Source organism: Palaemon carinicauda, chromosome 25 (genome assembly GCF_036898095.1).
Source record: "Palaemon carinicauda isolate YSFRI2023 chromosome 25, ASM3689809v2, whole genome shotgun sequence".
Taxonomy (NCBI): domain Eukaryota; kingdom Metazoa; phylum Arthropoda; class Malacostraca; order Decapoda; family Palaemonidae; genus Palaemon; species Palaemon carinicauda.
This window is the reverse complement of record NC_090749.1, coordinates 43,491,300-43,517,430: the sequence shown is the minus strand read 5'-3', so window position 1 is coordinate 43,517,430 and position 26,131 is coordinate 43,491,300. Positions and strand designations below refer to the sequence as shown.

Sequence of the window (26,131 nt, the reverse complement as noted above, 5' to 3'; positions counted from 1 at the left end):
CATTGCAATTGTTCAGTGGCTACTTTCTTCTTGGTAAGGGTAGAAAAGACTCATTAGCAATGGTAAGCAGCTCTTCTAAGAGAAGGACACTCCTAAATCAAACTATTTTTTCCTACTCTTGGGTAGTGCCATAGCCTCTGTACCATGGTCTTCAACTGTCTTGCTTGAGGATACACTCGAGCACACTATTCTATCTAATTTTCTTCCTCTTGTTTTGTTAGTTTTTATATTTCATATAGGAGATATTTATTTTAATGTTATTGTTCTTAGATTATTTTATTTCTCCTTGTTTCTTGTCCTCAATGTGCTATTTTCCCTGATGGAGCAACTGGGCTTATAGCATGCTGCTTGTCTAACTAGGGCTGTAGCTTAGCAAGTAATAATGATGATAATCTCTTTGGATTCGAATATTATGGATGAATTACGGTGATCCTCGGTTCCTTAAGGTGTCCTCAAATGCATTCCAAATGGTCAGTCTATAAACATTGGCTCCAAGAAGCAGCTTTTCCCATCCATCCTCTTCCAATGATCAATTACAAAGTCATTGGGAACCAGACGTCGACTCCTTGGTCAAGACATCTCACCTGACAGCAAATAGTCTTTGATTCAATATAGTGGAAATGATCTCTGGCTCCGCAGAGCGGGAGTGCCAGTTTCAGATTTAGGTTGGCACTCGGATGCCAATTAAACAAGGAACCTAGCCAATTACATGAGACGGGTCCAGTGGACTATTCTGAGGTATCCTTAATGCCAGGAGTTTCGTGCCCAGATGGATGTGTCATTGACTCCTGTGCCCAGTAACTTGCTGGCAGTAGGATGGTGGTGTGTACCTAAGTGAAGATTGCTGTGGTAAACCTATACAAAACACTCACACATATGAACACATGCACATATTATGTATATATATACCCCTTTCTGAGTAGGGATACCTGAACAAAGAGAAAGGTTTGTGTAACGCCATGTTCAGCAAAGCTGTACTAGCCACGGTCGCCCATGCTAGGTTGGTTCGCTGTGAGCGAGCAGACGAAAACGTTCCACCATCACCAATCCTCAGTGGCCAGCGTGGTGATGAAAACTGTCAATCCCTAAGCATGAATAAAGACATATTCGAGGCTTTTGTCCCGCAGTAGACTAGAAAAGGCTGAATTGTTGTTGTTGTTGTATACATACTTACTAAATCTAGTATTTTACTTCTCTCTCACTTTAGCCATCAGGGCTTAGTGAAGGTAAAATTACTGAAGTCATGATCATTATTTACCTATGACACTGCCGCATAGTTTTCCCCTTTATCTTTCTTTTGTAATTATAGTGGTTAAAAATTTTCATACACACAGACACACACACATGCACACACACACATACACACACACACACACACACACACACACACACACACACACACACACATATATATATATATATATATATATATATATATATATATATATATATATATATATATATATATATATATATATATTTCATGTCACATTGAATGTCATTGCCATACGTATGACTATTCAATCTCTCCCCGTCCTTGGGTAGGAGATATATGAAGTAGTCATACCCTGGTAAGGGGGGGAGTGGGAAAGGTCAAATCTGTGTATGTGCATATCTAAATATATATCCACCATTTTTGATGAGTCGTATACATTATTAGATATATGATAACAATATAATTAAAACCATTTATCTAAACATTCATTACACTATAGTTTAATTGACCTCGAATACCCAATCCCTCCAGCGACCTGAGGTCACATTTGACCAGGCTTTGACATTTCCCTTCCATCGTCCTTCTGCTCCCAGGGGAGAGTGTTTGCAAATTGTAGGCAATATTCCTGGTGGTTTTCCTGTGGTTTTCCCTATGTTTTAGCTTTCTTGAATGGAAAAGTAATCCTCACCAGCACCACTGGACGTCGGGGGTCTGTAGTGAACGGCTCTGGAGGTTTATTGAGTCGGAGAATATAAGGCAGAGAGAGAAAGGTTTCGTGGTGTAACTTTGGGCTGGAGCAGGATTGAGAGATTTATTGGCAGATAGACAGAGAGAATGTGGAAAGGGATTTTAGGTGGTGTTTATATATATATATATATATATATATATATATATATATATATATATATATATATATATATATATATATATATATATATATGTGTGTGTGTGTGTGTGTGTGTGTGTGTGTGTGTGTGTGTATGTATGTATGTATTTATTGTATATATCATAATTTTCCGTATATGTATGAAAAATAAAAGAAACCACAGATTATGAAAAATTAAATTTACTCTTAGATTGCCCCTTGGAAAGCTCCATTTTTTTTTCATAAATTGTAAGTATATTTTATTTTTACATGAATATAATATATTTTTTTTTCTCTCTCTCTCTCTCTCTCTCTCTCTCTCTCTCTCTCTCTCTCTCTCTCTCTCTCTCTCTCTCTCTCTCTCCCGTAAATGTAATTTGAAAGTGTATTATTCATTCTTCTTCTTCAATTTCACAAAACTTATATTTTCTCCCGAGATACCTGTATTAACAATGAATCTCAAAATCATTATCATCAACGTCATGTTTATAGTTTGAAATATTCATAATACCTCGCATGTTCCCAACGATCTCATATATATAAACATCAGAGGTGTGAAACTTCCCTGTATTGTTGACGATTATTGATGGGCCCTATCCCAAGTCTTTAGGGTTCCAGTTATCTTCGGAGACAAGACCATCCTCGTCCTACCCCCCCCCCCCCACCCCCATAAGAACCAATTTCCATACAGTTTCTCAGAAGGCCTTTCTGTAACCTATTGTTGCAAACTGTCTGATTCCAGAGTTGTCGTTGTGAATTAACCACTGTTATATATCCCTTCTCGGCCTCTTGCCTGGCGAATCACAATAGCCATTCTTGATAAGATTCAAATTATTTGATACTCGGTTCCATGTTAGTGCATAAAAATAACATTCTCTTTTTATCTTGTTCCATTTTACTGCATAAGAATAATATTTCATTTTTATTTTGATCCATATTTGTGCATAGAAATAAAATTTTTTTATTTTGTTCCATTTTAGTGAATAGAAATAACATTTTTTTTTCATTTTGTTCCATATTAGTACATAATAATTAAATGTTGTTATTATTTTGTTCCATATTAATACATAGTGTTGAAGAATTATTTTATATACTAATTCTGTAGAAAATTTATAAAATTGTGTATATGTATATTTATTTATGTTCATATTTGTTTCATCCTTGAAACCCCCCTTTTTGCCATACAAAGCAAAATCAAAAAGAAATAAAGGGAGTTTCAAGGATAATATGCTCAGTCCATAGATGGCTCTGCTGGCTGTATTTTAATATTTGCAGTTCCTGATTCCATCATCCTTGGGAAAAAATTTTCACCTACTGGTAATGAGGGAAGTGTGAGGAGGCAGATGGGATATATATATTGGCCATATTGGACATATTGGATATATTTGGATAATATTTTCTTCGAGTGTAGAAGTGCTATGAAGATGGAGTAACACTTCAATTTAAAGCCACCTCTCCTGCATTTGCTTACCACGAGTGCTACCATGAAGAGTGCAATATCAAGATGTATGAATACATAGTTCTCAACAATGGGATCTTCTGCTGCTCTTCAATTTGCATTGGGATTTTAAGGATAAGGCCTACCAACCCCGTAAGTTTCCTATGATTTTGTGGCATATGGTTCAACTTTGGTTAGGGGGTTATAATATTTGAAATGAATATTAATTATTCAAGTCTTCAACCCTAATTATAAATTTTCTATGGATTTTAAGCTCATTATAAAATTACTAGTGTTATTTCTAGCTTAATTCCAAATCATTGTTTTGTGCATTGAATAGCCTAGTGGGTGTTCAGAGTTGCTTAAATCGATATACCGTGTCAGATTCTATTTTCCTGAGTTTGTGTTTTCATATGTATTTTAATATTACTTAACTTAGGATTTTAGTGAGCCTAATTTTTTCATTTGTTTCTAGGTTAGGTTACTTGTGCTTGCTGGAAGGTAGCCTAGTATCATCGGCTTCAGTTATCTTCCTGGTCTTGGCAAATTTATTAGGTACCTAGTTCAGTTGTATGTAATGTTGTATTGGTATATTTGTACTTGATGTTGATATATTGTATATTATTCATTATTGTTTATAAAGGGAATTTAGATAAATTTTACATTAGGTTTTTGATGGAAATTTTTTCGTGATTTGCAGAATCCATAGTTTTCAAAAACAGGCAAGAGTTGAGTGGGTTCTACCACAGGCAGTCACTAGTGATTGAGGATTCCACTTCAGCCATCAGAGTTCCATTGCTTTGCCATATTTAATATTTATTCAATATAAATAAAGAATCTAATATTTTTAATTTTAAAGTTTCTTTATCCAATATTGACATTAAAGTTATTGTTACTCTGCTCTCGCTGCTCTTGTTATAAATGTACATTCTGTTTAAGTTTTTGAAATGGCGCCCAACGTGGGGCACTGAAGGCTGTCTCAATACTGGTGGCACTTGGGTAGCATTGTAGGAGTGGTGATTTTTATTTGGATTATTGTTGTTATTATTGGTCAGTATACCGAATACTATAATTATCTTAAATTTTTTCTTTTGTTAGGCTGCATTGACGTTTAGAATTAAATTTTTCTATAATCATGACAGACATTAGGCTTCTTGTTATGAGTCGGAAGTACATCCGCTCTCAAGTCACTAGACAATTTAATGAAAGGCATAAATTTTCGCAGTATAATAGCTCACAAAAGTTAAATCTTGTTGAAAAACTTAAGAATTTTAAGGAAGAACTTAAAGGGTTTGATAGTAAAGTCATATCTTTGAAGTGGTCAGAGAGCGAAGATGAAAATGAAATGGAAATTGAATTTAGCTCTTGTCAAGAATATAAAGATAAAATTTCTGAAATGTTGCTGCTCTTAGAGGTTAATGTTAATGGAAGCACAAGTGAAAATCTGAATGAAACTCCTCTTAGTCGTCTTAAAAGTCCAGTAGCACCTTTGCCTAAATTTAAGAGTTCTGATGATGAAAGTTTGGAATTATTCTTACAGCAGTTTGAGGAAACTACTAGAAAGTTTTCTTACACAGATTATGATAGGTTGTTGTTACTTAAACAGCAGGTTTCTGGCAAGGCTTTACTTTTGATAGACTCTTTAGAAGCAGACAAACAAGGTTATTCCCATGCAAAGGAACTCTTAAAAACAGCTTTTGCCTCGGTTCCAACTCAAAAGTTTAATGTGATGAAACAACTTCAAGAGCTGAAGTTAGGTTATGATTCAGAACCCTTTCAGTATATTAGTAATATTAGAAAATTACAAGAAGCTGTTAAGACTTTGAAAATGGATATAGATGATGTTTTGCAGTACTTTTTCCTAAGAGGAATGAATGAAACTTTCAGAAATCAGTTAATACAAATTACTAACAATTCAAAGCCCACTACAAGTGAAATTGTTGATAACTTTTTTGAAGCCAATGAACGGTATCAGAATGCAAATAAACTTGGTAAATTAAGTAAAAGTAAACTGCCTTCTGATGAAAGGCATCAAGATAAACTAGGATTGAGTAAAAGTTCAAACTTAGCAGCAGAGGTTCATTTTAAAAGCTCCAATCCTTTTAATTCTTGCACACTTTGTAGTGATAAGGTTAATGGTGATCATCCAATCCATAAGTGCCCTAATTTCGCTACTGCTAAGGAAAAGATAGCTAGGTTGAGCATTTTGAATGGTTGCACTAAATGTGCAAGAATCGAGCATTTGGATAGTTCGTGTCATTTTAGATTTTCCAGAAAGTGTAAACATTGTCAGGGATGGCATTTCTCCTTTCTTTGCCTGTCAGATAATCATGAAAGTTCCGAGGTCAGAGATTTGGTGCGTAATCCTAAAAAAGCAGTTCCTAACCCTAAGCAAAACGAGAAAAGTAAATCAAAAGATGTTCAAAATAGTACACAGAATGGGGTAGTTTGTCCAGGTAGTTCCTTTCAGAGTAAGGGGGGCATAAATTCAATTTTACCCACATTTTCTTGTACTTTGGGCCCTAGTAAAATAAGAGGATTGAAGGATTCAGGTAGCCAAGCTAATTTCATTTCTGAGTGTGCTTTAGAAGGTCAGTGTTTCAAAGTTGTGAAAGATAATTTTGATCTTGTTGTCAATGGGTTTAATGGAGCAAAATGCTATCGTACCAAGATAGTTCAAATTTCTGTTAAGATTGGGGAGACAGCACATAATATAGAAGCTATTTGTGTCCCAGGTATTGATATAAATTTGAATTTACCCGGCCTTGGTAAAGTTGTTAGAAGTTTTAGAAATTATGGTTATAAGCTTTTAGATGAGTTTCTTGATGAGGCTAGAGAAGACATATCAAACATTCAGTTTGTCCTGGGGGCAAATTCAGCTCATTGTCTTATGGAAAAGATGGTTAGTTTTGGTCATAGTGGTCAGTGTGTGTACTATGAAACAAGATTTGGCATTATGTTAATAGGAAACATTGAGAAATTAATTGCAAATTTGAAATTTCTTCCTAGCCTGCATGATGATACTCATTTACTTTTTGGCTTGGAAGAGAATTTAAATGAGCAAGGTAAATCACTTGATAATATTAAATTTCCTATGACTTCATGTTTCAAGTCTAGTGTCAGATGTATTGGAAGTGCAGAGGATCCTACAATCTGTATTTTGGATCATGATGGCAGGATCAGCGAGCATAAATTGCAAAAAGCTACTGATCATATTTTAGAGCGAGAATGCTCATATTATTTGCACAAAGATAGAACTGACTTAGATGGGGAGAGCACTGAACATAATAAGAAATTAGTTAGGTATTTACTTAATAATACACAAAGAGATGAAGAAGGCAGGTTGATAATGCCACTTTTATGGAATGGTCGTGTTTCTCATTTGCTGGGAAAGAACACAAATTTAGCAAAGCAAATTTTGAAATCTAACCTAAAGAAATTATCGAAGAATGATGAATTTTTGAGATTAATGGATGATAACATAAAGACTCAGGTAGCTCAAAACTTAATTGAAAGGATTGATAATTTGGATAAGTTTTGTGAAGAACACCCAGAGTACAGTGTTTTGCCGCACATGGGAATATTTAAGTTAGACCGCAGTACTACTAAATGCCGAATGGTTTTTCTCTCTAATTTGTGTGAAAAACAAAGTAATGGCTCCCCCTCTATTAGCCACAATCAGGCAATGTGGGCTGGCCCTTGTATTAATCAGAAATTGTCTACTGCCTTGCTACTTTTAAGGTTTGATTCTCATTTATTGTGCTTTGATTTAAAGAAAGCTTTCCAGCAGATAGCATTAAATGAAACTGATCAAAGTAAATTATTATTCTTTTGGTTTAAAAATGTAAGTAAAGGAGATTTTACCATTATAGCATACAAGAATCTTCGTCTAAGTTTTGGGCTAAGGTGTAGCCCAACAATATTGATGATTGGTTTGTACAAAATATTGATGCTAGACACTGAAGGTGATTTGGACAACTTAAAGGAATTGAAGAAACTTATTTACTCTTTGATATACATGGATAATGGTGCGTTCACTGCAAATGATTCTGAAAGCTTACACTGGGGTTTTGATAACTTGAATAACATTTTTAATCCATATAAATTTGAAGTACAACAATTCGTTACCAATGATGTTATGCTCCAAGAAAAAATAGATAAGAATTTGGATGAAGTCACTCCTGATGTAGTAAAAATATTTGGTTTAAAGTGGAACCGAATAACAGATTGTATTTCCTCTCCTAAATTTGAGCTAGACTCTAAAGCAAACACTAAGAGACTGATATTGAAAAGCATTGCTTCAAATTTTGATCCATATAATTTCAATGGACCTATTTTAAACAGAGCTCGTTTATTTATGCATGAACTTCAATTAAACACTTCTCTAGGATGGGATACAGAATTGTCCATTGAGCAACAACGAGAATGGCGTAACATAGCCAAACAAGTTAACATGACTCCTCCAATTGAGGTACCTAGAGTTGTCGGGGAGAGAAATGGGTCATATCGTTTAATTGCATTTACTGACAGCAGTAAAATAATCTATGGGACAACAATTTTTATTCAGTGCATAGAAACTAAGCAAGTCAGTTTTGTTCTAGCAAAGAATCGCTTGGTTAACAAGCAGTTAGAAAGCAAAAGTATTCCATCTCTAGAATTCCAAGGGATAGTTTTGGGAACAGAAACATTATTGGATTTGAGTAAGGATTTGGCAGGTCCTCAGTGCCCTAAACCTATTAGAATTGTAGAATCAGTACTGTATACGGATAGCATTGTTTCACTGAGCTGGATTAATTCTTATGTGAACAAATTAGATAAAATGAATAAAAGGAGTGTTTTTATCATGAATCGTTTGGATCACATTCAAAGGACCTGTGAAAATAACCCAGTTAGATTTTGTTTTGTCAGTGGTATCTTGAACCCTGCAGATTGTATAACTAGGCCTATGTCGTACAAACAGCTTTTGAAAACTAATTATTTCACTGGCCCAGAATTTTTAAGATGTGAAAGGGATGAACTGTGCAGTAATGCTGACACATTTGATATAGTTGTACCCAATCCAAATATTAATCCATTGAATGAAAATTCCTTCTCAATTTCTGCATCTAAATTAAGTGAATCACAAGTCTTAGCAGAATCAAACCCTGAACATTTAGTCGTCCTGGACAAGTGTTCCAGTTTCTCTAAGCTTGTTAGAATTCACGAGTACGTTCTTAAATTCATTGCTTTGCTCAAAAGAAGAGCAAACTCAGTTTCTTTTAACTTTGGTGATGCATCCTCCTTTCATTTGGAAGCTACTAGACATATCATTAGGAATGATCAGAGAATCTGGTATGGTGAAGTTTTCCAGTATTTAGAAAACAGAAATAAGAGAGTAAAGGATATTCCTAATATTATTGCTCAACTTAATGTATACATGGATGATCATGGACTCTTAAGAATTAGAAGTAAGATGCCTAAATGGAGAAAAGATACTTTTGTCAACTTTCCTATTTTGCTTCACAAACACAGTAAGTTAACTCGGTTAGTAATAAAAGATTTTCATGAGAAATTCTCTCATGCTGGTGTTTATTCCCTTTTGTCAGAGATGAGAAAAAAGTTTTGGATTCCACATTACTTTTCAGTAGTAAAAAGGGTCATCAAAGAATGTGTCATTTGTAAGAGATTCAAAGAGAGAACGGTTAAGGTCAATCAAAGTGCCTATCGCGATTTTAGGATTGACCCTCCCTCTATACCATTCAGGTATATTTTTATTGATCATTTTGGACCGTATAACGTTAAGCTTAATGGTAAAAAGAGCAAAGTTTGGGTTCTATGTTTAACTTGTCTCTGGTCGAGGTCAATTAATTTAAAAATTTGTTTAGATCTCACTACAAAAGAATTTTTAAGAGCTTTTCAAATGCATTCATATCAGTATGGAATCCCTCAACTAGTCTTATCAGATCTTGGATCTCAGTTGGTAGCTGGAGCTAATGTGGTCACTAATTTCCTGGGTGATCCTGAGAGTCAGGCATATTTTGAAGAAAATGGTGTAAAGTCAATCAAGTTTCAGCAGTATCCAAAGGGATGTAACAAATTAGGAGGACTTGTTGAGACTTGTGTTAAGATGAGTAAGCGTTTAATCTATGGAGCATTAAGAAATAATGTGTTAGACTTCCGTGATTTTGAGTTTTTTGTAGAGCAAACCGTTCACTTAGTTAACAGGCGCCCTATTGCCTTCAAAGAAGGGTTGAGAGACAGTATCACAGATGAAGTGCCTGATGCAATTACACCAGAAATATTAATTCATGGACATGAATTGCTGTCTATTAACATTATTCCTGACTTGCAGGGCAATCCAGATGAAGATCTGAACTGGACGGCAGATGATCATGTTAGCAAAGTTTTAGACAAGTATCAAAAACTTAGAAATGTGAGGTCTCGACTTATTAACATTTATAATTCAGAATTTATAGCACACTTAGTGTCACAAGCTACAGACGAAAAGAGTAGATATAAACCAGTGACACATAAAAGAATTCAAATAGGTGATATTGTTCTGTTAAAAGAACCGCACATGAAACCTTCAAATTACCCAATGGGTATTGTTAAAAAAGTAAAATTAAATGACTTGGATGAAGTAACTGACATAGAGGTGTTTAAGGGAGCTTCTCGTGAAACTGTAAGACGGCATGTTACTTCAGTAATACCTCTCTTAAGCCCTGTGACTAACGACAGTGAAGAAAAGGTAGATATTAAAGAGGACAGTAGTACACACCAAAGAAAAAAGAGAGAGGCTGCTGTCATTAGTGAGGCAAGAACAAGAGATATGTTGAGAAATTAGTATGTAGTATATATTTGGGTGTTGGTAATTTTTATTTTTTCTCCTTAGAATGTTACTTAATTTTGTAACATTACCTTTACCATTCGAATTTTGACTAAATTCGAATCCCCCCTTTGGAGTGTTGAAGAATTATTTTATATACTAATTCTGTAGAAAATTTATAAAATTGTGTATATGTATATTTATTTATGTTCATATTTGTTTCATCCTTGAAACCCCCCTTTTGCCATACAAAGCAAAATCAAAAAGAAATAAAGGGAGTTTCAAGGATAATATGCTCAGTCCATAGATGGCTCTGCTGGCTGTATTTTAATATTTGCAGTTCCTGATTCCATCATCCTTGGGAAAAAATTTTCACCTACTGGTAATGAGGGAAGTGTGAGGAGGCAGATGGGATATATATATTGGCCATATTGGACATATTGGATATATTTGGATAATATTTTCTTCGAGTGTAGAAGTGCTATGAAGATGGAGTAACACTTCAATTTAAAGCCACCTCTCCTGCATTTGCTTACCACGAGTGCTACCATGAAGAGTGCAATATCAAGATGTATGAATACATAGTTCTCAACAATGGGATCTTCTGCTGCTCTTCAATTTGCATTGGGATTTTAAGGATAAGGCCTACCAACCCCGTAAGTTTCCTATGATTTTGTGGCATATGGTTCAACTTTGGTTAGGGGGTTATAATATTTGAAATGAATATTAATTATTCAAGTCTTCAACCCTAATTATAAATTTTCTATGGATTTTAAGCTCATTATAAAATTACTAGTGTTATTTCTAGCTTAATTCCAAATCATTGTTTTGTGCATAGAATAGCCTAGTGGGTGTTCAGAGTTGCTTAAATCGATATACCGTGTCAGATTCTATTTTCCTGAGTTTGTGTTTTCATATGTATTTTAATATTACTTAACTTAGGATTTTAGTGAGCCTAATTTTTTCATTTGTTACTAGGTTAGGTTACTTGTGCTTGCTGGAAGGTAGCCTAGTATCATCGGCTTCAGTTATCTTCCTGGTCTTGGCAAATTTATTAGGTACCTAGTTCAGTTGTATGTAATGTTGTATTGGTATATTTGTACTTGATGTTTATATATTGTATATTATTCATTATTGTTTATAAAGGGAATTTAGATAAATTTTACATTAGGTTTTTGATGGAAATTTTTTCGTGATTTGCAGAATCCATAGTTTTCAAAAACAGGCAAGAGTTGAGTGGGTTCTACCACAGGCAGTCACTAGTGATTGAGGATTCCACTTCAGCCATCAGAGTTCCATTGCTTTGCCATATTTAATATTTATTCAATATAAATAAAGAATCTAATATTTTTAATTTTAAAGTTTCTTTATCCAATATTGACATTAAAGTTATTGTTACTCTGCTCTCGCTGCTCTTGTTATAAATGTACATTCTGTTTAAGTTTTTGAAACATAGAAATAAGATTTTCTTATTTTGTGCCATATTAGTGAATAAAAATAACATTTTATTTTATTTCGTTCCATCTTAGTGCATAAAAATAATTTGTTTGTATTTTGTTCCATGTTAGAGCATAAAAATATTTTATTTTTATTTTGTTCCATATTAATTCATAACAATAGCATTTTATTATGTTCCATGTTAGAGCAAATAAATAACATTTTCTTATTTTGTTCCATATTAGTTCCATGACATTAAATATTACAGATGATCATCTTGGGCTATTCCAAAATTTTACTTTCGTAACTAATCCCAGATAAAGTTCTCTCTTCCTTGGAAACTCCAGTGCCCAGATCCTTCTAAATATCCAACAGCTTTCTTTAATCCTATTAGAGTATTACGTAAGGAGGTAATTTAGTAATAGTACAAATTTTTTGAGAACCTCCTTGGTAATTTCAGTTGTAAGGTTTTTAAAATAGACACATCTATGATGCCCTTTTAAACCCTTATCCCACACCACAGAAACTGGTATTGCTTAAATTTTTTATTCAATTATTCTTATTTTGGAAGTAGTTTAGTTGCTATTAAAGGTTTTTTTGTAGAGGGGGTTGAGTTGATAGCTCTATTTTCAATTAGGTACAGATACAAGTCTCCTACTTGTTCCTTTATGATAGAACTCCCTTAACCCGTATGTGCTTACATCCCTCAAAGACCAAAGTTGGAGGCAAATTTAACTTAGGTGTATGGATCTGTTGCTGAAGCCACAGATTCTAGTCATCTCTTCTTGAAATCATCTACATAACCCTTCCTAACCTCACACAGTAATGAATGAATATTATGAATACTACACAAGGTTATATTTCAGCAACACGTCTCTGGAGTTTAACTATTCATTGGTTCTTCGCCTGTCCCAACTGTAAACCTGAAGCCCTCAAATGGCTATTTCCTCTCAGGGCTCCCTGGAACCTCTCCTTTGGCACCTTATTAGAGTCTGTCACCCTTATGAAGGTGCCGTCCACATTGACAGTGGTCGTCTGTTCTCCCTGTCGATAAGCGGGTCCATCCTCCTGCCTCAGGAGGGCGGGTTCCATTTTGGTCTTCCTTAATGTATTCCAGGGATCTTCTGAGGAAGGGGAAGAAGAGGAAGGAAGTTTGGAAAGGAGTTGTGGTGTTAAAGAGAGGGAAGAATGGGAAGCGAGGCTCGAAAATTGCGTGGATAAATGGAAGGAGTGGAAGAGACTATCAAAATGTTTTGAAGAAGGTGATTCAGAATATAAGGAAGAGGACAATGAGAAAACTAAATCAAAGAGATTATAAAGTACAGATTATGTGAAGGACAAGAAAAAACTAAAATTTTAAATTAGCAGATAAGGTGAATTAACGATATTGAGTTTGCCAGATATTTTGTACAATAGCAAAATGAGTCAAGAATTTTCCTGAATTTCACGAAAAGTTAGTTTAATGCAATTTTTATATCTCAACATTCATGAAATATTAACGTTTTTAAGCATTCGTGAAATGTCCACATTTTATGGCTTAACGAATGAGAAAATATGAATAAGAACTTTTTAATCCATTTTTGCAAAATCATTGACAAAAAATACCCAAGACGAAAATCTATTTTATTGCATATTGATAAACATTAGGAAAATTCTCAAAATCACTTGATTTGGCTATTAATTTCCTAAAAATCGTGAGTAAATATTAGTGATATAAGCAGATAGTCTACAGTGAATATTTAACATCAAATTTGGCAAAATTCGCATTTCGCGAAACAAATTCATCAACAATGCCTTCACAAATACCTCCAATCTCGTTTGCATGTATACACACACACACACTCACACACACACACACACGTACACGTATACGTACACGTACACGTACACACACAGTCCCGTGGCCTGATCAATGAAACAGTATCCCGAAAGCTGCGAGAGAAATGACGATATGCAACAAAGCACTTTGCAGACATGTGGTAAAGGAGGGAGTTTGGAATGGAGGCATGAGGTAAAGGAGGGGTTGGGTATATTAGAAATGGTTTTCGTTTTGCTGTGCGAGACCTGTCCTAAAGGGTGTGGGATTAAATGTATTGTCTAGTAGAAGTGGATATGGATCTATTGAAGGGTTGTCAGGAGCAGGAGATCTCAGGTGATTGGGGAGGGACTTAGATTTAGAGGAGAGATATAGGCTAATAAAGGGTCATTCAAAAGTGGAAAAGCTGTGGTAAAAGAGTAGTTGACCTGGAGAAAGGTGGGAAGGTAGGAAACAGTGGAAAGGTAGAAATGGGTTGTTTACTAATATCATCATAATCTTATCCCGCCATTTTTCTACCCATTGGAGTGCTGTATCGGTGGCTGTTCTTAGTTCCGTGTCCGAACAGGTAGGCCCTAATGGTCAGCTACAGAAGATGGGATTCATTGTTTGGATTGGCTCACCGTAGGGGCACACAGCCAAATTTGTGTAACCCCATATCTGAAGGTTAGCTCCTATCCTGTTCAGGGTGACCCGTTTCCGCCTGGTAAGGGAGAATCCACAGGGCAGGTCTTCAATAAGGTTAGGGAGGGCATTATTAGTGGTCTGACTGTCACTCAGTCTCAATTTAGTAGTCTGTATTTTGTTAGGGCTCAGGTATATAGTGCTTTTATGGTCATGAAGGTCTTCCGTGCTTTCAGATGTCTTCTTGTATCACGATGGTTGTAGACTGGGTGCCTGGGATCATTTGCTTGTTTGGTCTTCTTTGTAGCTATGCCATATCAATGGATGTCAAGTTTTGTGATGCGGGTTAGTCTGTAAAAAGTTGAGAAGGGTGTTGCTCTTAATGTACTACTGATTAGACACGAGGTAAATGGGCAGGGACCAGTAGAATGGTGGTAAAATTTGAGAAGACTAAAGGTTAATGGGAGGCCCCATCATGTTAATGTTTTGCTAAGAACTGCATGCTTATGAGATAGACTTGTTTAACCTGAAATTTGTTGAGAAGTTACAAAGGGATGGGAGTCATGATGTTAAAGGGGTTTAGGGTACGTTATGGTTGTATAGGACCAAGAGAGGATAAGATGGTGGGAAATTGGGTTAGGAAGGATCTATTCAGAAGTAGAAATATCTTTATCCTATCCTCAACTTCAGCCTCACATCCTTGCTTCAGACTTATAGTAGGTCCCATTATTTAAATTATTCCACCAGTTCTACAACAGAGCTTCTACTTTGTACCAACCGTGTGTCACACAATTGTACATAATTCCTTTTGTATATATTATGCTTGTATCTTCGCTCTTCCCTCGCACTAAAACGAACATGAAAATTCATGTCTCCGGTTTTCCTCTGTAACATTGTCTTTCTTGTGAACATGTTATGTCCTGTTGCCTTGAGGTTTTGTATATAAAGGAGAGTTTTCTATAATAATAAAACTCATTTGATTGCTTCCTGCCTTTGAGTTCACAACCCTCTCTTGGCCCGTCACATTGGTGACCCCGGAGTGACTCGCTCCTCCCGCCTCCCCCCCCTCCACCTCTCACCGTTACTATGACGCCGTCAACGCAAACCTTCTGCAGCAGTACTCGCCGTCGCCAGCCGCCCGTATAGCAACGCCTTTTCAGCTCTCTCAACAACCGTTGGGGGACCAAAGGGTTTCACTCACCCTCGGGAAAAGGACCAGTATCACTCGCCTGCAACCTGCCACAGACAGCTCTCCTCGTGAGGTGAACCTACTTCGTGCCCTTATGGATAGACACTTCATGACCTTCAAAACCTCCATCAACGCCTCCACTCGTGACGAAGAGGACACCTATTCAACTTCAACCGAAGCTGACATGAATGCTGTAGGACATACACGCCTATGAATGCCGTAGGACATACACGCCTATGAACGCCGTAGGCCTATGAATGCCGTAGGACACGCTTATGAATGCCGTAGGACACGCTTATGAATGCCGTAGGACACACTCGCCTATGAATGCTGTAGGACACACTCGCCTATGAATGCCGTAAGACACGCCTATGAATGCCGTAGGACACACACGCCTATGAATGCCGTAGGACACACTCGCCTACCCCGTGATGAGCCTGAGCGGCAACACAGCCACCCATCATCCACCACTCGCTCGCACCCCAACCATCGACTTCTACAGCCACTCACTGCCGCTAATCGGCGCAGTTTTTACTACTACCTCTCCAGATTCAGGGCACCTATTTAACATGTTCAGTATGTCATTTTTAGAGGGGGAGCCATGTACCAACCGTGTGTCACACAATTGTACATAATTCCTTTTGTATATATTATGCTTGTATCTTCGCTCTTCCCTCGCACTAAAACGAACATGAAAATTCATGTCTCTGGTTTTCCTCTGTAACATTGTCTTTCTTGTGAACATGTTATGTCCTGTTGCCTTGAGGTTTTGTATATAAAGGAGAGTGTTCTATAATAATACAACTCATTTGATTGCTTCCTGCCTTTGAGTCACAACCTTCTCCCTCCCTCGTCACAACTTCCATGTATGGCTATCATGTTTCTACTTCTCTTATTGTTCACCATACCTTCAGTCTTATCCAAACTTACCTTCAAGCCAACCCCCTTCCAAAGTCTTTTGCCTCTCTAAAACACTTTTGTACAAGTCTTCCTCATTTTCATTTGTAATCACTAAATCATCTGCATATAGAAACTCCCACGGCTCATTGTTTCTGATCTCTTCACTTAACACATCCATGGCTACCACATAAAAACGGGCTTAAAGCTGACCCCCGGTGTAATCCAACACTAATCTCAAATGTTTCTGTTTCCCCAACAGCTATCAATACTTTTGTCTGTTCTTTTGTACATCATCTCTATCAATCTAACCAACTTCTCCGACTCCACTTTCCTTTTCCTCGAGCACCAAAACATAATTTCTCTTGGTATTATATCCTAAGCCCTCCCTAGATCCCCCAAAGTACAGAGGAGCTTTTAGTTTTCTTGTAGCTTCTTTACCTTTAGCTGCGTTACTATGAAGATTGCATCCACAGTCTCTCTCCCCATAAATCCATACTGCTGTTTACCAATCTTTACAATCTCTCTCGATCTATCATCTAGTGCTCTCTCAAAAGCTTTCAAACCTTGCTCTGTTAGTTCAACTCCTTATAATTACTACTTTCCTTGATAACACCTTTCTGCATGGATATAGATATCATTAGACTCTCCTCCCAGTCTTTAGGCATTATTTACTCATCCACATTGCTCTCAAGTCCGGCATCCATTGTCCCCCCCCCCCCCTCTGTAGCTAGTATTTTGACCATTTCATTTTGAAACTCTGATGGACCTGTTGCTTTATTATTTTATTCAGTGAAGTGGGCATTCACTTCTGTATTCCGTATCTTCACCACTGGCTCCTCCCCCCTCTGTGCTTCTCCGAGCTCTTTCTCATTTTCAGTTTAATAATAATAACAATAATAATAATGATAATAATAATAATTGCTATTATTATTATTATTATTATTATTATTATTATTATTATTATTATTATTATTATTATTATTATTTCTTGCTAAGCTACAACCCTAGTTGAAAAAGCAGGATGCTATAAGCCCAAGGGCCCTAACAGGGAAAATAGCCCGGTGAGGAAAGGAAACGAGGAAAAATAAAATATTTTAGAACAGTAACATTAAATTAGATATTTCCTATACTGTAAAAACTTTAACAAAACATGAAGAGAAATTAGAAGAGTGTGCCCGAGTGTACCCTCAAGCAAGAGAACTCTAACAAAGAAAGTTATTCAAAATATTCTTTCCATCACCTCTTAATATCTCTATATATATGCAATATATTTTCATCTCTATCCCTGATGACTCCCAGTTGCCCCAAATCCTATCTGCCTATTCCTCAAGTTTGAAATCGTATACATATCCTTTTCTCTTCCCATATTCGTAGATTTTAATTCTATTATTCTGTTGCTCTTCCAACAGCTGTACTTACTTTCCCCCAAGAGTCTTTTTCTTCTTCTCTGTAGAGTTCTTCTGCCCCTTGTGCATGCCTTAACTTTCTAGTCCTTAAATGCCTTTGATTTTCTTTTAACCGATTCTTGCACTTCTCTATCCCACCACCACTTTTCTCCTTTCGACACACCATATCGCCTGGTTCTTCCAGGTAATTCCTCCGTTTCCCCTGCACATATTTCTTTCATACCCACCAAGATATTCTCATCCGTTACCCTCTCCAAATCTCTCAAGTTCAAACTTTCCAGTCGGCCTTTCTCTCACAATCCTCCTAAATTACTCTCTCTCTTTTCTCCTTTAAGGTCCCAAACCTTCATTCTAGATCTCTTCATGGGTTTTCTACCTCTCGTTTTAAAATCCGTCTTTAAGAGTCTATGGTGTTTAGCGCATGCTACACCCGGAATCACTTTACAGTTCACCATATTATTTTCGTCTGCTCTTCTAACCGAGACGTAACTTATTTGGTTTCCATTCCTTATCGTTGATTATCAGGTGTTTATCAGACTTCTGAAACCATGTATTCATGCATGCTAATTCAACACACTGAACGATCTCTAATATATAATCCGTATCTTAATTTCTAATTCCAAACCCATTTTCTCCATGTACCTCCTCATATCCATATCTTCTCTTCCCCACTCTCAACATTCATGTCTATTCCTATGATTTAGCTTCTCCTCTTGTACTGTTCTAATATATATATATATATATATATATATATATATATATATATATATATATATATATATATATATATATATATATATACATATATATATATATATATATATATATATATATATATATATATATATATATATATATATATATATATATATATATATATATATATTAGCACTTTGAGTATGCAAATGTAAATATTTCTTCTGTACGGATCATCATCGAAGGAAAACATTGTTTCTTTCAAATCTCCTTTATCCTAAAAATCAGTATTCTCCTAATTACAATATTGCTTTCTTTCTCTCATTCGTAAGCCTAACAGAAATATTAAAAATTATATATGAATAAAAAAAGATTATTTAACAATTTAATTGATTTATGTAACTTAATTCAGGTTGCTTCGTTTACATCAGTAATATTAATTTTTTAAGAGCCAAGGCTCTTGAATTCAGAAATATTAGTGTACTTAACTAGCCCAGACCCAAAAGAGGTATGAAATATAAAAATAGAGGTGTTTTGTGACGAGAAAGGAATCGAGAAATCTTTAGACTCACGGAGGAAGAAAGGTTAAATAGGATTTAGGAAAGAAAAGCAGAAAAGGTTCCGGAGACTTTAAGTAGTAAGAGTGATGTAGGTATAGTTATAGTTATCTGTTTATTAATATACTATTTTTTAGTTTCTCTAATCATTGCTTCATAGTTATACATTTTCCTCAAAAGCTAACAAACGGCATTGATAGCAAGCCTTATATGAGGCGTTGGGCACAACTGGCCGTACGAATTTTTTAGCTGTACGTGTCTGGGAATTTTTTAGTCGTAGCAATGAACTCCTGCGATGTAATTGGTAGTGAGTGTGCTGAGTGTTCAGTACGGGTTTAATACGTGTAACGCAAGGGTGCTGTACGGTTCGAAAGTGTCGTGAGATGAATGCGTGGGAAAATTATGGCCTGCGGCACATGCGGGGAGAGTACTAAAGGTTAAAGGTGTCGGGTTTCAGTTCTAGTTCCATCAGAATAGATGCTCACCAGAACGTCAGCCCCCCACTGTGGTGCCCTACCACAGCAGTATCCTCCCCAGTAAACAGCTTAAACTCACGGCCTTGGGTGGGATCGATCTCTTGCCACGCGAATGCGAGGCAAACACGTTACCACTGTACTAAGGATCTGCGTGTAATGCAGGTTAGGCACTTCCGGAGTACAAGTCTCAAGCCTCCCCTAGGAGGAAAAAATACCACCGTGCTATGCCTGCGCTCCACACTCGAGGATTGCAAGGTCTACAGCGTGGATATCCATTACATATATATATATATATATATATATATATATATATATATATATATATATATATATATATATATATGTGTGTGTGTGTGTGTGTGTGTATATATATATATATATATATATATATATATATATATATATATATATATATATATATATATATATATATATATATATATATATATATATATATATATATATATATATATATATATATATATATATATATATATATATATGCATTTTGACCTTTCATAATAGCCTTTTCAGTCTCACCTTTACAATTTTATTATTCCCGAAAGAAATTTTCAAAGAGGATCCTGATATTATACATATAAAAATATGCGGTCGACCTATTGGCACATTTTCACATCTAGCGCCTTATGCAAAAATCTCTATTGGCAAAAATAGGACTTGACCCTATATTCACTATTATTGTAATTCACCTTTTTACTCAGACTTTCCTTTTAGTTAAACAGGGATCAATATTATTCATTTTGGATTATCAATTTTTTTCCTAATTTTTCTTCATATAAAGATAAGTACTTGACTTGTTTATTCTAACCAGAAAGATCTGGTAATTCTTGTTTTGAACTATTCTAACCATTTCTCTCTAAAAGACACCCCCCCTCTCTCTCTCTCTATCTCTCTCTCTCTCTCTCTCTCTCTCTCTCTCTCTCTCTCTCTCTCTCTCTCTCTCTCTCTCTCTCTCTCTCTCTCAAGAAATATCCATTTGGCCTATGTTTAAGGCATATATTGATTTTAATCTATTCAAAGAATTCCGTTTGACCTTCATTTAACAAAGTCCGTTTGGGTCTAGGCTTGTTGTTGTTGCAGACTGCCTGGCAATTACTGCCAAGTACGGGCTCTTGCACACTTGCAGCCCGTAGGTATGGGTCTGTGCTCTCTTTAAGTTAAGAAACCTGTTGGCCGTATACAACCTTGGGAATTTAAAGTATTCCACGGCGTATTCTACATTTATTGTCAAATCCAATTTATAGAAGCATTTGGAAAACAAAAAAGTCTTCAGTTTCATGTTAAAAGCCTTAATATCTCCTGTCATTCGGATTTTTAGTGGGAGCTTATTGTATTATCTGGGGACCGCATGTTTGAAAGCCCTAGAACCTACAGTAGACATATCTCTTGGTTCTAATCAATTGAAACTATTTTGAACTATTTTCATGTCTACAGGATATATAGTAATTCTTTTGGATATCTTGGACGTCTATTCTGATAACTTGATGGGTTCCTTCACATTACTCAATTCTAGCTTTAATAGGCAGCCAGTGGAATTCAATTTGTTTATCCAGATAGGTAATTAAGTTATTTTATATTTTTTTCATTCAAAAAGACCTGTTTGACTTATCCAGAGCGATGTGTATGAGTAGAATGCTTACAATCTTTATCTGACTAATTTTAACATCAGTATAACATATACATTCGACTATTAATTCCTATCGAGTGACTCAGATTTCTCATATTACCTTTACAGGGTCGACCTTTACACAGGCAAAACGTGATAACAAAAGGGCGGAGTCTGACTCTTCTTGAGCTGCAGCATCAGGACTCTGGACACTACACCTGCCTCGCCTCCAACACCGAAGGGGATAGAGAGAGCAATGCCGTTGCTCTCCACATAGATTGTGAGTTTTGAGAGGAAAATGTTAAAGCCAATGAAGATATTTTAGTTATTTTTTTTTCCATAACTTTTGAAGTGTAAATTTGGGTGTTTGTACTGGTTGTATGTATAGATAAAAAGAGGTCTTTGAGACAAAGCCCATAGATAGTATGAGGAGAAAGTTTTAACGGAAATGACGATTTGGTTTTTAGAGGGATTTGTTCATAGGTCTTTATGCCTAAATATTGGTTTTAATACTGCTTGTATGTATAGATAAAAAGACTTTTTTTTAGACAATGCACATATATTGTGAGTATGAAAGGAAAATGTTAATGGCAATGAAGATTTGTTTTCCTTTTGTTTTTCCATGTGAGTTTTATGCAATTTTTTTTTTTTCATATAGATAAAAAGATGGTTTTGAGACAATGTTGGAGGATCCATTTTGCAGTTTTACTAGAGTATGATTTCATGTCTGGATTATTGACATAAAGGGGTTTTTTTTTTGTGACAATAAAGAATTTTTTTTTGTTTTTTAGGATATTTATGCATAACTAAAGTAATTCAAAGGAAGTGTTTTTCATGTAATGTAGAATGATTTCAAGCGTGATTACGGGTTTAGTATTGTTTTAGAATGACAGAAAAGGCCTCATATTGGCCAAATCTGAGGGTCATTTAATAGGTTTTGAATTTTAAAGCATTTTTGTTGATTTTAAGTTAGGATTTAAAGAAGTTTTTGTGAAATTTTGCACTAAAGATTTTGAGTATGAGCAAATGTTATTGTAAATAGATTTTCCTGGCAAAGAATGTGAGTGTTTGAATTTTTAGGATTTAATGCAATGCGATGGGTTTTAATTCAGAATTAATGCATTGTTATGCGTTTTAATTTGGGATTTAATGCAATAGTGTGAGTTTTAATTCAGGATTTAAGGGGATGATGTTTATTTTAATTTAATATTTAATGCATTGGTGTTGGTTGTAATTTGATATTTAATGCAATGGTATGGGTTTTAATTTAAGATTTAATGCAAAGGTATGGGTTTCAATTTAGGATTGATTGCAATGGTGTTGGTTTTAATTTGATATTTAATGCAACGGTGTTGATTTTAATTTAATATTTAATGCAATGTTGTGGGTTTTAATCTAGGATTTAATGCAATGGTGTGAGTTTTGATTTAGGATTTAATGCAGTGGTATGGGTTTTTAAATAACTAATTAATACAATGGTGTGGGTTTTAATTTAATATTTAATGCAATGGTGTCTGTTTTAATGTAGGATTTAATGTAATGTTGTCAATTTTATTTAGGATTTAATGTTCTGATGTCGGTTTAAATTCAAGATTTAATGCAATGGTATGGGTTATAATTTAAGATTTAATGCATTGGTGTGAGTTTCAATTTGGGATTTAATGCAATGTTAGGGATTTTTATTGAGGATTTAATGCAGTGATGTGGGTTTTTATTTAATGTTTAAAGCAATAGGGGGGATTTTAATTCAAAATTTAATGCATTGGTGTGAATTTTAATTTAGGATTTAATACAATGTTGTGGATTTTTTTTTTAGGATTTAATGCAGTGATGGGTTTTTTTATTTAATATTTAATGCAATGGTGTGGGTTTAGTTCAGGATTTAATGCAATGGTAAGGGTTTTAATTTAGGATTTAATGCAGTATTGTGGGATTTGGTATTTAATGCAATGGTTTGGGTTTTAACAAAAGATTTATTGCATGGGTATGGGATTTAATTTAGGATTTAATGCAATGGTGTGGGTTTTAACATAAGATTTAATGCATGTGATGAGATTTAATTTAGGAATTAATGCATTGGTGTGGGTTTTAATTTAGGATTATTGCAGTGGTATTAGTTTTAATTTGGGATTTAATGTATTGGTGTGAGTTTTAATTTAAGAATTAATGCAATGATGTGGGTTTTAATTTAAGATTTAATGCAATGTTATGAGGTTTAATTTAGGATTTGATGCAGTGAGATGATTTTTAATTTACGATTTAATGTAATTTTGTGGGTTTTAATTTAATATTTAATGCATTGATGTAAGTCTTTTTTAATATTTAATGCAATAATGTGGCTTTTAGTTTAGGATTTAAAGCAAGGATGAGGGTTTTAATTTAGGATTTAATGCACTGCTATGAGTTTTAATTTAGGATTTAATGTAATGGTGTCAGTTTTAATTTAATATATACTGCATTGGTGTGGGTTTTGATTTAGGATTTATTGCAATGGTGGGTGTTTTAATTTAGGATTTAATGCAACGGTCTGAATTTTAATTTAGGATTTAATGCAGTGGGACGGATTTTAATTTGGGATTTATTGCAATAGGATGGGTTTTGATTTAGATTTTAATGCAATGGTATGGGTTTTAATTCAGGATTTAATGGAATGGTGTAGGTTTTAGTTTTTGATTTAATGCAATGGTGTGGGTTTTTATTTAAGATTTAGTGCAATGGTGTGGTTTTTAATACAAGATTTAATGTAATAGAGTGGCTTTTAATTCAGTATTTAATGCATTAGTGTGTGTTTTATTGGAGGATTTATTGCATTGGTGTGAGTTTAATTCAAGATTTAATGCAATGATGAGGGTTCTAATTTAAAATTTAATGCAATGGTGTGAGTTTTGATTTAAGATTTAATGAAATGGTATTGGTTTTGTTTAATATTTAATGCAATGATGTGGGTTTTATTTTAAGATATAATGCAATGGTGAGGGTTTTGATTTTACTTCAAGTAGAGGTGTAAAGAGGATGTAAGGAAGCATCAATAAAGGTGGGTTTATTTTCTTATCTCACTTTTAGGTTTTGTATCGACTGTAAAAAAAAAAAAACATTTCTTTGTGTTGACATTGGTAGAATATTTGGGTAATTAGTTTGTAATGCGGTATGTTTCATACTAAAGAATATTTTTTAACTACAATTTATGAGTTTACAAGTTAGGAAATTTTAAAGTTATTTAAAGAATTGGAGGTTTCAAGGGATTTTTTTTTTTTTAGTTTTGCAGCTTTGGAGGTGATCGAAACTGAAATTTGATTATTTTAAGTTACGCTTTAAATTTATTTTAAAGTTTTCGAGGTTTTTAAGAGTAAGGAGGAAATTAAATCTTTGTGTGAAAGATGTTTATTTTTCTTTTTTCATTTGCAGCGTCAATGTGAATCTTATCTGTTTTTGAGGAATAAATATAACAGACATACATAGAGAGAGAGAAAATAAGATGAAAGGAACATTACAAGCAAGTATATAGAGCCCCCTCCCCACCTCTCTCTCTCTCTCTCTCTCTCTCTCTCTCTCTCTCTCTCTATGAGATTTAATAGCTTATGAAGTGTCATTTTTGGTTACAGAGTCCATTAACGTAAGCTGGGCTCCGTCTCTCGGCTGTGTATTCTGACTCCTTGAATAACGCAGAACTTTCTATGATGTTTCAACGCGAGAGAGAGAGAGAGAGAGAGAGAGAGAGAGAGAGAGAGAGAGGGGTTAAGTGTGGCGTAATATATAGTCCTTTAGGTAAATTACATATGCATATATGCAGTATACTGTTGGTATGTATATATATATATATATATATATATACATATATATATATATATGTAAATATATATATATAAATATATATATATATATATATATATATTCATATATATATATTCATATATATATATATATATGTATATATATAATTTCCAAAAAATAAACAAACATGTAGCAAGTAAATGTCTGTGAACTGTGCATTTCTGTGAGTTATATAATTACACATATACAAATTACATACCCAGATATACAGTCTATATACATATACCCACAAACACAAATATGTATGTATGTGTATATACAATGTATATATATATATATATATATATACATTATATATATATTTATTTATTTATATATATATACATATACTGTATATATATATATATATATATATATATGAGAGAGAGAGAGAGAGAGAGAGAGAGAGAGAGAGAGAGAATTCCCTGTAGATGCATTGAAAATGAAATATCAATGACAGGATCAAGGAACAATTCGTTTCTACATTTTTCTAAAATGTTCATTACAAGTTTAAGTCAACGGAAAAAAAAAATATTCCCCTTCGGCAACGGCCTGCTCTCTCTCTCTCTCTCTCTCTCTCTCTCTCTCCTCTCTCTCTCAAAGCCAAGACCGCTCTACTCTCCTACTGCCACCCCCGTTCGTGCCAATATATCTACTTTAAAAAGATACATACCCGGCCATTTCACGCGCTTAGTTGGACGTACATGCGCGCAAGCACGCTCTCTTGTCGACTAATGATTGGACGAAGAGACGTACGCTTCTATGTGTAAATGCATTCGAAAACGGATCTAAGACTCAATTTAATAAATCAAAATATAAGATTTGATAAATCTAAAAAAGATTTTAATGTCACACTTTAGCCTCTTAATGCTATGATGATTTATGCCAGAATTTGAATCCCAAAGCAAAATCCTTAGGCCTAATAACTTGATGCAAATCATACCAAAACACAAGAATCAGACAGAATCCAAACGCTGCTATTATTATATTTTAAGCTCGACTTATGACAACAGAGAGAGAGAGAGAGAGAGAGAGAGAGAGAGAGAGAGAGAGAGAGAGAGAATGTGTCTCGTACGAACAGCGAAATCCAACTCACGTATTGCGTTGTAACTTAGTGTATTTAAAATACCCCACCACGAAGCACAAACGAAATGAATGGGGCGAAGAGCGAAGGATGTTTTTGAAATGCTGGGATCCTTCAATCATCCTGTATAACGTCAGCAGGATCAAAGAGCTGCCGTTTGCGACATTAAATTCAACGTTCTCTAT

The 26,131-nt window shown here is 34.8% G+C and overlaps 1 protein-coding gene, 1 long non-coding RNA gene and 1 pseudogene across 2 annotated transcripts; all 3 read left to right on the top strand.

The window, feature by feature from the left end:
* Nucleotides 1–3,296: 3,296 nt before the first annotated feature.
* LOC137618657 (uncharacterized) lies at nt 3,297–4,525 on the top strand. Its single transcript, XR_011039781.1, has 3 exons — nt 3,297–3,672; nt 3,995–4,074; nt 4,220–4,525. It is a non-coding gene; the product is annotated as an uncharacterized lncRNA (long non-coding RNA).
* Nucleotides 4,526–8,578: 4,053 nt separating this feature from the next.
* On the top strand, nt 8,579–11,735 carry LOC137618656 (uncharacterized). Its single transcript, XM_068348789.1, has 3 exons — nt 8,579–10,980; nt 11,303–11,382; nt 11,528–11,735. The coding sequence occupies exon 1, from the start codon at nt 8,936–8,938 to the stop codon at nt 10,340–10,342; it is 1,407 nt and encodes a 468-aa protein (XP_068204890.1). The 5' UTR covers nt 8,579–8,935; the 3' UTR covers nt 10,343–10,980; nt 11,303–11,382; nt 11,528–11,735.
* Nucleotides 11,736–19,231: 7,496 nt separating this feature from the next.
* The window catches only part of LOC137618995 (piggyBac transposable element-derived protein 3-like), a 53,599-nt pseudogene continuing 46,699 nt past the window's right edge, over nt 19,232–26,131 (top strand).

What these genes read in the sequence shown, in the direction of transcription:
- LOC137618656 (XM_068348789.1), top strand. Translation starts at nt 8,936, where the DNA reads ATGGATGATCATGGACTCTTAAGAATTAGAAGTAAGATGCCTAAATGG.